The sequence below is a fragment of the Hippopotamus amphibius genome, chromosome 16 (assembly GCF_030028045.1).
Source record: "Hippopotamus amphibius kiboko isolate mHipAmp2 chromosome 16, mHipAmp2.hap2, whole genome shotgun sequence".
Classification (NCBI taxonomy): Eukaryota; Metazoa; Chordata; class Mammalia; order Artiodactyla; family Hippopotamidae; genus Hippopotamus; species Hippopotamus amphibius.
In genome coordinates this window covers 53646696-53663105 of record NC_080201.1, presented here as the reverse complement: position 1 = coordinate 53663105, position 16410 = coordinate 53646696, and the positions used below count along the sequence as shown (strand labels likewise).

At 42.9% G+C, this 16410-nt stretch overlaps 1 protein-coding gene across 1 annotated transcript; it reads left to right on the top strand.

The window, feature by feature from the left end:
* Nucleotides 1-3229: 3229 nt before the first annotated feature.
* LOC130838113 (carcinoembryonic antigen-related cell adhesion molecule 21-like) lies at nt 3230-8056 on the top strand. The gene is given in 3 exon segments (XM_057710875.1): nt 3230-3248; nt 7744-7785; nt 7788-8056. Coding segments are annotated over 3 exon segments (330 nt in total).
* The last annotated feature ends 8354 nt before the right edge of the window (nt 8057-16410 follow it).

The following is a 16410-nucleotide window of genomic DNA, read 5'->3' as shown; positions in this document are numbered from 1 at the left end:
TTCTAGCTCCAGTGGTAGCAGAGCCTTCAGGGTGCTGCAGACAAAGGTATTTGCCCATCACCATGACCTGAGAGGTGAAGGTGTACTTCAACCAATATGGATTCTACCTAGCAGTCAGGCCACAAGCACAAAAAGGGACTCATTCCACCTGGGTAACTTGAGAAGACATTAAAAATGAGATAATTGGCAAAAATGTGTGACTGTTGTGGAGATACTAGGGTGAGACCAGTTTCCTGGTGCTGATACCACTGGGTTTCTGTACTGGAACATGGAGGGGTTGCAAGACAGAGACATAGAGAGAATCCTTTCTGGAGAGGGCTACTTGACAGGAACTCCAACTTCAGGCTGAAAGATCCATCCAACTCACAGCAGCACTACAGGGAAGGGATGAGGAATTAATACCCCAACCTCACTCAGTGTCCTCCATCTGGTCCCCTGTTGGGGCTCCCCATTGACTGAACCCAGCTGGCAGGCAGGAGATCCCATTGACAGTCCCCACAGTGCAGGGCAGGGGGAGACGGGGAGAATGAATTTGAAGAAGAAAACAGAAAGTGGCTAGCAAAGTCACCCCTTTCCTTTGTCCAGATGAAAATTAGAGTCCTCAATACAGAAGACACACAATTCCCATCCATTACCTAATCACAGAACCATGTTGCGCTAATGAGAGTGGGTCACACACCCACAGCATTAGACAACCAGTTCTTCATGTACCACAGTGGAAGATGGGGGAAAACAACATAAACCAAAGCTGCAAAGGTCCTGACTGTGTAGCTGGTGGTGATCTGAGCTGCCTTCTTCTACCACCCATTCTATGTTCTCTTACCACCTGCCCACACCTCCTCTGGACAACTGTTGTGACACAATTCTTCATTCTTTTTTTTTTAAGATTTATGTTATTTATTTAACATTTATTTTTGGCTGCATTGGGTCTTTGTTGCTGCACACAGGCTTTCTCTAGTTGTGGAGAGCAGGGGCTACTCTTCATTGCAGTGCTCAGGCTTCTCATTAAGGTGATTTCTCTTGTTGTGGAGCACAGGCTCTAGGCACGTGGGCTTCAGTTGTTGCAGCTAGTGGGTTCAGTAGTTGTGGTTTGTGGGCTCTAGAGAGCAGGCTCAGCAGTTGTGGTGCACCGGCTTAGTTACTCTGTGGCATGTGGGATCTTCCCGGACCAGGGCTCGAACCCGTGTCCCCTGCATTGGCAGGCAGATTCTTAACCCCTGGGCCACTAGGGAAGTCCCCAGATCTTCATTCTTAAGGGAAGTAAGTATTCAATGGTCTTGTGTTTATTGGCTCTTGGCCACTTTCTGCTGAACAGGACCACCGGCCAAGGAAATATTACCCCCAATGCATCCCCTGGCTTCCAACCATAGTCCTCCTTGACCCAGCAACCCAGCCTCCCTCTGGTGGTCTGGTTCCCTCTGGCAATCAGCAGAGTGGCCCTCGTCTCTGCCTGTTGTTTCAGCAGCACGAGGAGCACAAAATGGCAAGGGAGCAGTCCTGGCTTCCGATTGATGGGGTTCCTCACCCACACCAAGCCCAAGGTCACAAAGACCAGGAGCAAAAATTCCTTTCAGTGGGTTGTTAGGTGTACTAGTGGGTGGGGACACTCCCTTACCCGCTCCCCACCGTTTTTCATGGACTCCGGCATTCTAGCTCTGGGGGAGGTGACACGATAGACTGGCCACTGGTTCAAGACACAGAGCATCTGCTGTTGGCCAGCAGGGTACCTTCTCTCACCCGGTGCCCTCATAAGCCATCATGGCCATTCCACGCTTCCGATAAGCCAACTGTCTCTGTGTAGTGGGGCACCTGGAAGACCAGGGAGCTCTATGGGTGGGAGTTAATTGCCTCACTTCCTTTGCCTTAAAATATGTCCTCTAGTTGGAAGCAATACTTCATGGGACACTGCAGCAACAGAACAGACATCTTCTAAGTTCCCAAATGGCAGTGCTGACAGAAGCACTGAGTACAAGGAAGGCAAATCAGAATCCACAGTGTGTCTTTATCCCTGTGGGGAGAAAGCTCAGTCCCCTCGAGGGTGGGCTATGTCCTGGGTAGTCCTGCTGTAGAATGACTCCATAACAGGCTTAGCATTGGCCTCTGCCTCTGTTGGTTTGGGCACTGAGTACAGTCAATAGCCAGGTCACCATGGGAAGAGTTAGCCCATTTGTTGTCACCGTGTGGAATCTCACCATGCACATGGCCACTTTACCCATGGGCCCAGTGAGCAAGCACTGATGGGAGAGAAGCTGCCTGACCCTGTCCACTGGGTACCAGGAGCCTGCTGCTCAGGGCATGGGTGCTGGTGGGCATTCGTGTGGGACGTGAACATCTTCACACTCTGTGCCCATCCCCAGAGGACCAGCCACATATCCTCCCTGTCTTCATTTGCTGCTTTTATTCTAAGTCCTGACCAAGTGGCTCACCATGGGTCCATGCAGAAGTGGACCTGAGGACCCCGTCCCTCCCACGAGGTGGACCCCCGAAGTTTTGCCCCCTGAAGGATTTCCCTACATCACTCTTTCAGGACCACATGAGTGAGCGCTAACACAGCCAACACCCACTTCTGCCTGGTGCCAGCCCACCCTGCAGGTCCACCCATGACCTAGTCTGCACTTTCCATCCCCTGTAAACAGATCACAAGGAATCCCCATGAGCGCATAAGTGTGGGTGGAGGAAGAGGTGGGTGCCATGGGTGTCTGAGCCACCTGCTGGGGTGTCCAGCTGTGCCCTCCATTCCTGCTTGAGCCTGATCTCATACACGCCTTCTCCATGGATGGTGGATGCTGCTGTGCGTGCCTAGCATTATGGTTTGGTAGCTTGACTGCAGCCAGTGTGTGATGTGCAGTTCAGGTCACAATGCACTTGGTGTTGGCGGCCAGGTGTCGCTGTCAGTTTGAACTTGTATAACAGAATATCATGGCTTATCAAGAACAAAACTATTTCTCGCACTTTTGGAGGCTGGAAGTCCCAGATCAGGGTGCTTGTGTGATCAGGTTCTGGTGAGGGCACACTTCTGGATTGCAGATGGTAGATTTCTCCTTGTATCCTCATGGTTGAAAGAAAGCCAATTAGCTTTGCCTTTTTCATAAAAGTGCACTGTAGTGGTTAATGTTCAACTTGACAGTTCTAATTAATTGCTCAGACAACTAGTAAAATATTATTTCTGGGTGTTTCTGTGAGGGTTTTTCCCGAGAGAATAGCATTTGCATTGGTGTACTGAGTAAAGATGGCCCTCACCAAAGCTAGTGGGCTTTTTCCAATCCATTGAGGGTCTGATTAGAATAAAAAGGTAGAAGAAGGGAGAATTTGCTCTCTTCTCCTGCCCTGGGACATGAGTCCTCTCTGTTTCAGGCCTTCAAACTTTTTAAATTAATTAATTAGTTAATTAATTGGCTGTGTTGGGTCTTTGTTGCTGCGTGTGGGTTTTCTCTAGGTGTGGTGAGTGGAGGCTACTCTTCGTTGCAGTGCACGGACTTCTTGTTGCAGTGGCTTTTCTTGTGGAGCACAGGCTCCAGGCGTGCAGACTTCAGTAGTGGCAGCACGCAGGCTCAATAGTTGTGGCTCTTGGGCTCTAGAGTGCAGGATCAGTAGTTGTGGCACATGGGCTTAGTTGCTCTGCCACATGCGGGAATCCTCCTGGACCAGGGCTCGAACCTGTATCCCCTGCACTGGCAGGCAGACTCCCAACCACTGCACCACCAGGGAAGTCCCCAGGCTCTCAAACTTGAACTGGCACTTACACCACTGGCTACCTGGCCTGAGGTTTGAACTGGTACTGCCAGCTTTCCTAGGCCTCCAGCTTACAGACAACAGGATCCTGGGACTTCTTAGCCTCATAATTGCATGAACCAATTCTTCACAATAAATCTGTTTCTATATATATCCATATATACCCTACTGGTTCTGTTTTTCTGGAGAACCATGACTAATACAGGCACTAATCCCATCATTAGAGCTCCACCCTCAGGACCTCCCAAAGACCTCAATTCCAAACACCTTCCTACTGGGATTAGTGTTTCCAGTGCACCAGGCATCCAGACTCCATGGGGGCCCAGTAATAAGACTAGAGCCCCTTTCCAAATGTCTGATTGCAATCTTCAGAAGAAGGCATGGATTTTCTTCAAAACGTGGAGTTCTGCACTGTGTTTCTCCTATTGGACCTTGTAAGATGTTCCGTATTGTAATATACTGGGTTTGAAACATGGACACTCTTACTGTCATTATTTTCTAAATACAGTCACCCAGGAGTTATTTAGAAGAACATTTTAATATTTACAACTGGGAGATTTTGGTGGAAGGAGGCTAGGGTTATTTCCTAGTATAATTCTTCTGTGGTTTAAATGGTTTATTTCTTTTTTATAATTTATAGCGACTTCCTATATGGCCTATTGCTTACTAACTCTACTGCTTGATATTAAAATGTATCTGCATTTATCAACACTTGATTTTACTTCTTCAGAATCAGTTGAGCATTAGCCAAGTCTGATTTCCTCTTACAGTAAGTTAAGGGTTTTTCCCAATTGTATTTATGAAACAAGGTTATAAGGTTTTAAAAATCAATTTCGGAGAAGTTAATTTGCGAACTGGGTTCCGGCTTCTCCATTCTTTGGCAATTGAATAAAGCTTGTTCTATTCCAGTCTCAAAAAAAAAAAAATTAAAAAAATCAATTGCAAGTCACTGACTCATTGCAAAAAATCCAACCGTGAACTTAAAAAAAAAAAAAAAGTATTGGAATTTAGATTTTTCTTGTTTATTTGTAGAGCCTTGAACCAGTTAATGCTCGTTTGGTTTCTAAATTATTCATGATGGGTCTAAAGTCAATTTCAGTCAACAAAGAACCAACTTTTAAAGCTGTTTAACTTCTGCTAGTTTGAGTTGCAAAGGTGGAGGGGAGAGAAAGGGGGTTAAGAAAAAGAGAGAGGAGAAAAGAGAGGAAGAGGGAAAGATAAAAATGAAAAATAGAAGCAAAAGAAAATTAGCTAAGAATGGAGAAGGAGAAAAACAAGAAACAGAGACACAATGAAGTTCAGGTTTGTAATATCTAAAGACCTGCCTCTCTTCTGGACATTGACCTCTAATCTGATCCCAGAACCATAATGATTCTTAACTCTGACCCCATACCAAGGCCACATTCTGGCCATAAAGATCTTTTCACAGTCAGTTCCTAACCCTGACCAGGCTAAGCCCTTAACCCTGACCCCAAACCTTGATTCTATTATTTGCACTACAGACTTGAACTTTAAAGAATCTAAAATAGTCATTCCCCAAGTGGACATTCACATCCAGATATGGTTTTTCATGGGATTACAGTGGGTGAGGGAGCCTGTGCCCTGCCAGCCTTCAACTTCCCCCTCTGTCTCCCACCCCCCACATTCTCTAAAGCCACTTACTGAAAAAAATCACTTCTTTGGTCTTCCATTCCTTTCACTGCCTCTTCCCTTCTTGGTCAAGCATCTTCAACTATCTGGACACTTTTTTTTTTTCTTCTATGTTTTCAACTTCCACTCACTCCTCCATGCCCTCTTTCCATCTCTTCTTTCTCTAAAATTGCTTTTACCAAGGTCACCAATATCTTCTTTTATTGCTAAACCTGCAAGGTGCTCCTCAGGCTAGTTTTGCAAGCTTTGACATGATATACCACTTCCTTCCTGGAATAACCCCTGTGAGGGAAATACAAGTTGAAAAAGAGAAGTTTATTTTTCCTAGGGCAAAAAGAGAAAGAAATTCCCCTTTCTTTCAGAGCATTTTCTTTAGAAAATGTATCATAGTAAATTCTTTCTCTGTCCCTTTGAGATGTATGTGAATCTGTAAAAAATCTAAATAAGACTCTTGCCAGCTTTCCAACCCAGGCAGTATCTTTCTCAAGGACCTGGGAGCTATCATCTTGAAAATGTAATCAACAGGGAAGATGGCACCCCATCTCCCAGTTTCTGGGGGAGGATAAGAGCCGAAATGAGGTGGACATCTCACTCTAGGTTGCAAAACTACCTCCAGTTATGAAGATGAGAGTTTATTTTTCCTTTGGACACAGCTAATTAACTGATACAGATGATCACCCCAATTAGCAGATGAATTTAGGGTATGTGACAAATGGTGCTGGTCAAGTTCTCTTACTTGAGGACTAGTTATTATTTATCTTGAGAACATGTATGTAGAGGGTTTTATCTGTCTGGCTATATAAGGGAGTGAGCTTTCTGTCTTTGCAATTTCTTAGCAGACTGCCAGTAGGGCACATCACATTCTGGTTTAATGCTATAATAAAACTTTTTTTTCCCCTCTCTTCTACTCTGTGGAGAGGTTTGCTGGGTTGAGAAGAACCTTTGTTTTTCTTTTTTTTTCTCTTTTACATTGAATATGTTTGACATATAACACTTCAAATATAAGGTGTATAATATTTTAATTTGATATATGTATATGATTGCCATTGTAGCAATATTTCACACCTATATCCCATTACATAATTATCTTTTCTTTTTAGTGGTTGGCATAATTAAGTTCTAGTCTTTTAGAAAATTTGATGTGTTGTCTATATTCATCATACTGTGTGTTAGAGCACAATGGCTTATTTACTACTTGTTGCAAGTTTGCACCCTTAAACAACATCTATCTTATCTCCCGAACTCTATCTCCTTGTTATGGACCAAGGTTCTTGGCCTCCTTAATCAATAGAAATTGATCAGAGGCCAGACAAGAAACTCAGGCAAGGTTTTATTGGGGCCCCTGCTGCAGCAGGGGGCAACAAGAGCAAGTAACAGATTCCCTTGCTAGCTTGCTCACTGAGGTGGGAAGGTGAGCTGGTGCCTTACATGGTGTGAGTGTAGGGATGTGTCTAGGGGTTAGGCCAGTTGGGTGGCCTGGTGGTTTGCCCACCCCTTAGGTGGTGTTGTGTGCAGGGGGCATGTGCAATACCCTGATTTTGCTCCCAACCCCCTGCTTTTGTTCTAGGCTCTTCAGAAGTGGCAGTTGGGCTTTTTGGTCTCTTTGTATCTTGTTGTCCAGAATTTGCCCCAACTGTGCATGTGAACAGTTATTTTTAGTCCCTTATAGTTACTTTGTATTTTGTTCCTCAAGGAGGTGTTTGTCCAGGTGCAAGCATTGCAGCATAGGGTCCCAGGTCCCAGCCTGTCTCCTCCTGGTAACCGCCATTTTTACTCTCTGTTTTTATGACGTTGGCTTTTTAAGATTCCACACAGGAGTGATATCATACAGTACTTGTTTTTTTCCGTCTGACTTATCTCCCTTAGCACCATGTGGTGAAGGTCCATCCGTGTTGTCACAAATATTAGCAGGATGTCCTTTCTTGTGGCCGAATAATATTCCATTGTATATACAGACCGCACCCTCTTTATTCATTTATCTGTTGATGGGCTTTTAGTTTGTTTCCTAATCTTGGCTATTGTGAATAATGCTGCAATAAACATGGGAATGCATATATCTCTTTGAAATCCTGTTTTCATTTCCTTTAGGTCTATACCCAGAGGTGGAACTGAGCGATTTTATTTTAATTACGTTTTCCCAACACCCCAACCTTTGAATTTCTAAGATATCACCCTGCTGGCCAATCCTGAGAGAGGAAGTGCAGACCTTTCCTTACAGATTATCAACGAAGGGAGAGTCACGACTTTGATCACAGGGTCAGGACCATCCTCTAGGTCACCTTTACAGAGCTAATTGGGCCTTGGAAGTACCTGAGATCTCTGAGGGAGGAGTATGGCCCCAGGACCCTGACCTATTCTCAGTCACTCACCTCCTCTGTTTCTCCACAGAATCAGTGGCACAGCCCTCATCCAAGCCAGCAACACCACAGTCACAGAACATAAGGACCCTGCCATCCTGACCTGCATCACAAATGACACTGGGATCTCCATCTACTGGTTCTTCAGTGGCCAGAGTCTACTGCTCACAGAGAGGATGAAGCTGTTCCCAGACAATAGCACCCTTACCATAGACCCCGTCAGGAGGGAGAATGCTGGGGATTATCGGTGTGAAATCTCCAACCTGGGCAGTACCAACAAAAGTGACCCTCTCAGGCTGGATGTGAAATGTAAGTGACCACTTGCACCATGCTACATCTTTCCGGGAGGATTACTCTACCAATGGTGTGCAAAATGAATAGAAGTCACAATGGGCAGACTATGAGTTAAGAGACCATTATAATAAACAGAATGGCAAAACCTTAATGGCTCCATCTCTGAAAAAAAACAATTAGTTTCTAATCCTGCCTGGCATTTACTCTGTGACCTTGCACAATCCTTTTTTTTTTTTTTTTTTTTTTTCTGGAACACTTTCTATACATGGTTAAAAAAAAAAGTATGTAAGATTTACCATTGAAACAATTTTTAAGTTTATAGCTCATTGGGGGGGAGTGAATTGGGAGATTGGGATACCAAATTGTATACTCTAAATATATGCAGTTTATTGTCTGTTAACTGTATCTCAATAAAAGTTCTTAAAAAAAAAAGTTTATAGCTCAGTGGCCTTAAGCACATTCATATTGTTTTAAAATCATTACCCATACACATCCACTACATTTTGGTTAGTATTTTTATCTAAACAATGTTAAGTCTTCCAGCACATGAATACAGACTGTCTTTCCAATTATTTACGTCTTCTTTAATTTCTTTTACTATGTTTTCTCCTTTTTAAAAGTTGTTTTTCAGTTTTTCTGTGTACAAGTCTGTCACCTACCTGGTTAAGTTAATTACTAAATATTTTATTCTTATCAATACTGTTATAAATGGAATTTTTAAAATTTCCTTTTCATACTGTTTACTGTTCATGTATAGAAATACACTGTATTTATGTGTTGGTTTAGTATCCTGCAGCTTTGCCAAATTTGTTTATTAGTCCTAACAGTTTTTTTGTGGGATTTTTAGGGTTTTCTATATAAGGTCATAGCATCTGCAAACAGTTAACAGTTTTACTTTTTCCTTTACAATTTCAATGCCTTTTCTTCTTTTTTTTCGATAATTGGTCTGGCTATTATTTTTAACGCTATTTCGAATAGTAGCGGCGAAAGCAGGCATCCTTATTTTGTTCTTGATCTTTTGTCAATTTTGTCAATCTTTTTTTGAAGAACCAATTTCTGGTTTTATTGATTTTTCTCTGTTATTTTCCCATCTCTATTTTACCTATCTCCACTCTAATTGTTATTATTTCCTTTCTTCTGCTAGCTTATGGTTTGGTTTGTTCTTCTTTTGCTAGTTCCTCTAGTTGTAAAGTTCGGTTGTTGATTTGAGATCTTTTTTAATGTAAGCATTTATGATTATAAACTTGTTACACAAGATTCTTAACTTCTCTAAACCTCAGATTCCTCCACTGAAAATTGCAATAAAAGTCTCTGCTTCATGGCATTGTTTCAAAGATTTAAACCTTTAGTGAAATGCCACACCCTTAGGAAATGTTCCATAAATGTTAGATGCTATTATTAATACTATTACCATTAGGCTCTATGAAATCAGATATTCCTAGAGGCAAGGACTACCTGACTCTAGGTCCACCTCTTATTAGCTATTTGACTTTGGGCAAGTTTTTCACCACTGGAAGCCTCAGGTTCTTCATCTGTTAAATGGAAATAATGTCAATCTGGCAGGGTTATTGTAGTGGGAACTCTAGGAACTTCAGGACCCAGAGGCCATAATTCAACCAGAGAGAAACAAAGCTGAGTCCAGTTGTTATCTATACGTGCCTGCTTACCCCACAACTCCTGTTGCATGTTTTCTGCATATCTCTGTTACTATGTAGCCCTTGTAACTCTGAAGCTGCCCCAGAGGCCCTAAGAGAAGAGTATCCAATCAAGTCACATGCTACCTTCTGTGTTACCTTATTTGGGGGACAAAGAAAGCCTAATTATAGAAAGTTAACAAAAAGTATAAAAGAAATAGCCCCACTTTGTTCAGGGCTCAGCCTCTGGATACAAATCCTCTGGGCCTATGCCGGCATAAATAAATAAATCCTCTGGGCCTATGCTTCCTGATATAGCCTCGGTGTCGCTTCACTCTGTTAAAATCTTGCAACACTGCTATATGAATCAAGTGAGATATATGTAAAGTACGCCTGTATACTCATAGCACAGAGCCTGGCACGTAATAAGTACTTCATAACAATAGCTAACATCAGCATTAATCTTCAAATTTGAGTTGACTGGTGAGGGCAACAGAAATAAAAAAAGAAACAGATGCAAAAGGTATTATATACTTGAGGGGGAGGGAAGGCATAACACAAAAGACCCATAGGGAAATGTTACTGACTAAATATGGGAGAGAAAAAAAGGAGTTGAGGAAAAGTTTCACATCTGGTATGTTAGTTTTCATTTTGTGAGATGCAGTCAAGATGGGATTAGATATACAAGACATTTATTGGGGAAAATGCCTGTGAAGGAAACTGGGGGATGAGTGGGAGGAGCCTGGGAGGGTCCTCAGACCAAGATGCATATCTGACCCCTGTGAAAAAGAAAGAGAGTGAAGGAAGTTTTAGATTGCAGCCCAGTTTTAGAGTGTCCGCAAAGCTGATGGGGAGTCCTCGAGCTAAAGTCACTAAAGGAAGAAGATCATTCATTTCTCACAGAATTGGGATTGATATCATATCCCTACTGGGATAGGGAGCCTGTGTGAAGGGTGGTCTCTGCGCAAAGGGGCAGTGAATTCAAAGGGCCCTCCATCAATATATCCCCACCACAAGACACTGGAGAGGCACACATTCATGGCTACCACACTTGATACCCAGAGGAAGATGCAACCATGAAAACGTGGGAAGTTATAATGTATAACAATGGCCATCGGCCCTTCTTACATTTGAAAGTCTTCAAAAATATCTGAAGGCAGACAGGACAGGTTAGAACTGAAGCAAGTCTGACCACCAACATAGAAATACACTGAGAGATAAAAACAAAAAATCACAGGGATATAGGCACCTTATCATCACACAGCAAGCTTCCCACAGAAAATTTCCTTGAAGGAACAATTAGAGACTACTTCAGGTTGACAGCTGTTTTGCAGAGCACCTCCCACCATAAAATAATGTCACCTTCATTTATTCTTCTCTTTTCTTTCCATAACAGTTGATTCAATACAAGGAAGTTCTTGTGGCCTCTCATGTGGTGCTATTGCTGGTGTATGACTGGAGTCCTGGCTGGTGTAGCTCTGGTAGCAGCCCTGGTGTATTTTCTGTATAAGAGGTAGACTAAAGGGTATGATGTCTTTCTCTTGTTCTGTTTTCTCCAAGCCTAATCGTCATGCTTGGGAGAGGGAAGGAGACTTCACCTCTGTCTCTGGCCTGGATCTGCTCCTCATTCTTCCTAAAGCCTTGCGTCTCGGCTCTAATTCTTATGGGTCTCTTCTTCCCTGGTCTTCATGCTTCCTGTGTGTCACTCTCTCAGACATGGTTATTCCCAACCTCATCTGGTTTAGAGGGGGCAGAGCCCATTATGTTCCTCTGTCCTCAGTCAGGAAAGCCAAGGTCCAAGAAGGAAAACTAAAGAGGAAATGAAAGGAGAAGCAGGAGGAAGGGAGTCTTGTGCTCTGTCGACAGTAGTAGCAGGAGAGGGGAAGGATAGGACAGGAAGCGAACCTAAGAAAAGCAAGAGCAACCAAAGGCCTCTTGGGCAATAAATAAAGTGAGAAAAAAGCCAGCAACTACCTACACAAGGGGAAAGGTATCAGGGTAGAAATAGGCTCAGAAGCAGTTGATGTGAATGGCCCTAGATGTGAACAGCCAGTAAAAGGAGAGGAGTAAACACTAGAAGAGATGATAGGCAGATTGAAGAAGGAGGTCCTCAGAGGAAAGAGGACCAATGAACATTGAGGAACCCCAAGGAATCATGCTGACAGTGTCCTTCCTAATTCAAGATGCAAAGACCCTGGGCCTGGGAATGGCAGTCACAGTGTCTGATATTTATTTCTGGCAAGTGACTAGCAAGATCTCACAGAGCACAGATCCTCAGACCACAATCACAGTAAGTGAACCTGCTCACTCAGTGAGAGCTGGTATGTTCCAACACATGCCCTGCCCTAGCAGGGATCCTGGATTCCCAAACATCTCCCTACCTTCTGAAGTATTAGAGGGAATCTCAGTTTCTCAACCTTAATTTGGCACAGGTTCTCGCACCCTTCATAGCCATGTAAGATTCCCCTGAATCACTCACCCTCCTGGGCCGGCAAGCCAGGCAGGCCATGAGATGGACATGTCTCCAGGAGCCATTTCCTCATCCTACCTCCTTCCCCCTTTTGCCTCTTTTACGGATGTGGGCATCTCCTTTGATGAGACTTTCCCTGCCTTTGGTGCTCTGGGCTGTGGACTCAATGTCCATCCGTGCCACTGTAGCCTGTTGCTGAGATGTGCACCTGGGCAAAACTCAGGCCTTGTGAACTGGAAGAAATCTTCAGAAGTGCGCTGAGGCCTCCCACCACCCCTCCTTGGTCTAATGCCCTGGGGTCTGGACCACAGACTGAGGGAAGCGAATTCCTTAAGTCTTAATCATGGGCCACCTCTCCACCCCACCCTCTCCCCACCTGCCACCTCCTTCATCTAGAAGTACTACAGCTTAGGAACACCACGTTCTGAGGCCATGAGTCAGGTCTGCATTTTCATGGGTTGATAACTCTACTTTTGCTTCCCCTAGTCAAAGGGGACTGACACTCTGACAACTCGCCTAACAAGGTAAGCACAGTCAGTTTCACTGGATCCTTTTCTCATGGAAATATCTCTGTGTAGAATGGGTTATTCTTTTTTACAAATTATTTTTATTGAAGTATAGTTGGTTTACAATGCTGTGTTAATTTCTGCTGTACAGCAAAGTGATTCAGTTATACATGTATATATTATTTTTTTATATTCTTTTCCATTATGGTTTATTACAGGATATTGAATATAGCTCCCTGTGCTATACAGTAGGACCTTGCTTTTTTTTTTTTTTTTTGCTGTGTGCGGGCTTTCTTTAGTTTCGGTTAGTGGGGGCTACTCTTCATTGTGGTGCACGGGATCCTCATTGCCGTGGCTTCTCTTGTTGCGGAGCACGATCTCTAGGCGCATGGGCTTCAGTAGTTGTGGCACATGGGCTAAATAGTTGTGGCTCACGGGCTCAATAGTTGTGGCTCACGGGCTGTAAAACACAGGCTCAATAGTTGTGGAGCATGGGCTTAGTTGCTCTGTGGCATGTGGGATCTTCCTGGTGCAGGGATCGAACTTGTGTCCCCTGCATTGGCAGGTGGATTCTTAACCACTGTGCCACCTAGGAAGCCCCAGTTGGGCCTTGTTTTTTATCCATCCTATATACAGTAGATTGCATCTGCTAATCCCAAATTCCCAATCCTTCCCTTCTCCAACCCTCTCCCCCCTTGGCAACCACAAGTCTGTTCTCTATGACTGTGAGTCTGTTTCTGTTTCATAGATAAGTTCTTTTTGTGTTATAGAGTGCAAGTATAAGTGATATCATATGGTATTTGTCTTTGTCTGACTTACTTCACTTAGTATGATAATCTCTACATCCATTCATGTTGCTACAAATGGCTTTATTTCATTTGTCGTGGCTGAGTAGTATCCCATTTTATATATATACCACATCACTTTTATCTATTCATCTGTTAATGGACATTTAGGTTGCTTCCATGTGTTGGTTATTGTAAATAGTGCTGCTATGAACATAGGGGTGCATGTATCTTTTTGAATTATAGTTTTATCTGGATATATGCCCAGGAGTGGGATTGCTGGAACACATGGCAACTCTCTATTTTTAGTTTCGAGGAAACTCCATATTGTTTTCCACAGCAGCTGCACCAATTTACATTCCCACCAACAGTGTAGGAGGATTCCCTTTTCTCCACACTCCCTCCAGCATTGCTATTTGTAGAATTTTTAATGATGGCAATTCTGACTAGTGTAAGGTGGTACTTCACTGTCGCTTTGATTTGCATTTCTGTAATAATTAGCGACGATGAGCTTCTTTTCTTGTGTCTATTGGCCATCTGTATGTTTTCTTTGCAGAGAATGGGTTATTCTTGAAGACACAAATATGAGATCAAGTTTGGGTCAAAGTTCCTCACTTCAGCAACAAACAAAGAAGTATTGCTTAATCATTCCCATGGGTCTAACTCATGTGAGAATGTTGACTTTGGAAATATCCCCATTCTGTGTTTGAATCTTAGCTGTGTCCTTGAGCAAGTAACTTCCTCAGCTTTGTCCTCTGTAAAATGGGCATGCTGCCTACTTCAAAGAGAGTTTCAAGGAATTAAATGACATGACAAAGGTAAAGGACCCAGCACAATGCCCAGCTCAAGGAAGGCACTAGATCATTTTCCTTCCTCTGCCTCCAATCTGACCCTGCTCTTACTGTCAAATGATCATTTCCATTCCAATGAGTCTGAGGTCTTAGTTCCTTTACTGTCTATTAATTTTACTGAATTTTCTCATCTTAACCTTCAACAGAATACACATATATACTTAAAAGTGCTTAAATCATATTTTAACAATCTATGAATTTTCAAGAGTTGAACAACCCATGTAAGCAGCACCCAAATCAACAAATAAAACATCATCCCCCCCACCAAAAGAAGACCTTCAGTTACTTCCTTTCACAGAGTAAGCACTATCCTCACTTCCAATGCACTAGATCATCTTCCCTGATTATGCTCTTACATAAAGGAAAGACACAGTGTGTCCTTACCTGTGTTTGGCTTCTGTCACTCAAAATTGTTTTATGATACTCATCCATTTCATTGTGTGTCTTTGTGGTTCATTTATTCTCATTGCTGTATCATTGTATTACATTGTAGAATTCCATAATTTATCTAATGATCATTCAACAGGATGTCAGCAAGCAGAGAAAATGCGTAATAAAAGCCCTTCTCTGAAGCTAAAAGTTTCAAAGTGGTGAAAGCATGTGATGCTGAATCACACTGGACAAGGTGAGGGCCTGGCCTCTGACACTGATTTAAATGACTGCTGTTCGTGCCTTTCAGATTGTTGAAATCGCATATTCTTCCCAGAACTTCAATGCCCAGGAATCAAAGAAACCAATCTCAGCCTCCCCATCCCCAACAGCCAGAGAAACTGTTGGAGAAATTTTATTGAGAAATTAAAAAAAAAAAAAGTAACGCAAACTGTCCTGCTCGCGGCACTGCTGACTTATTCCCATCCTTAGGAGATCCCTTTGCCCTCAGGGAAAATGGGAATCATGTCTTCCCTGCCCCCCACCTCAACCCCCTAATGAGGCACATCCTGGTTGCCTGGTCACAGCCCCTTCCTCCTTCAGTGTCAGTAGATGAAAAGGTACATCCAGGTGGAGGTCTGTAGGAAACTCAAGCTTCCTTGTCACTGAAATTTGGCAAAGCAGATGTTGGGAGACAGTTGCCAGAACCTCCGCCCCTCCCCATTTGCTGACCTAGACTGGTTTAAGTTTGTGTATTCAGAGCACACTCATTCCTTCCCACCTCAGTCCTGTCCTACTGGAGTATATAACTTGAAGTTGCCACAATCTTGAGAGTTATGTCCTTATGCATGTGCCAGAAAAGAGAAAAAAGGAAACGAAATAGCTTCTCTTAGCTCTTCAAAGTCTAATATGAACCCAACATCCACAAGAAAATACATATATAATCAATTTAGGACTGCAAATTCTATATCTTTTTCTACTGTCAGGATTGTCTACCTGCAAGACCAGGGCCTAAACACCTTGCTGCTTACCTAGAATACCACCGAGGCCCTCTGGAAAACTTTTCTTAAGAGAACCTACTACAAGCAACTAGAAAACTACTTGGCAAGATCAACTCTTAATAAAAAATACAAAAAAATGCAACTATAATAACTTTATGGGCCTTATCCCAGGAAATGCCCACAAAGGAAGGAGTTACTGCTTTATGGGACAATCAACTCTTTTTTTTTTTTACCTTTTTATTTTTTTATTTTTTACAATAAACTGCATATATTTAGAGTGTACAATTTGGTATCCCAATCTCCCAATTCACCCCCCCCCCCAACCCTCCCTGCTTGCCCCACTTGGTGTCCATATGTTTGTTCTCTATATTTGTGTCTCTATTTCTGCCTTGCAAACCGGTTGATCTGTACCATTTTTCTATAGTCCACGTATATGTGTTAATATACAATATTTGTTTTTCTCTTTCTGACTCACTTCACTCTGTATGACAGTCTCTAGGTCCATCCATGTCTCTACAAATGTCCCAGTTTCATTGCTTTTTACAGCTGCGTAATATTCCATTGTATGTATGTACCACATCTTCTTTATCCATTCATCTGTTGATGGACATTTAGGTTGCTTCCATGTCCTGGCTATTGTAAATAGTGCTGCAAAGAACATTGGAGTGCATGTGTCTTTTTGAATTATGGTGTTCTCTGGGTATATTCCCAGTAGTGGGATTGCTGGGTCATATGGTAGTTCTATTTTTAATTTGGCAAGG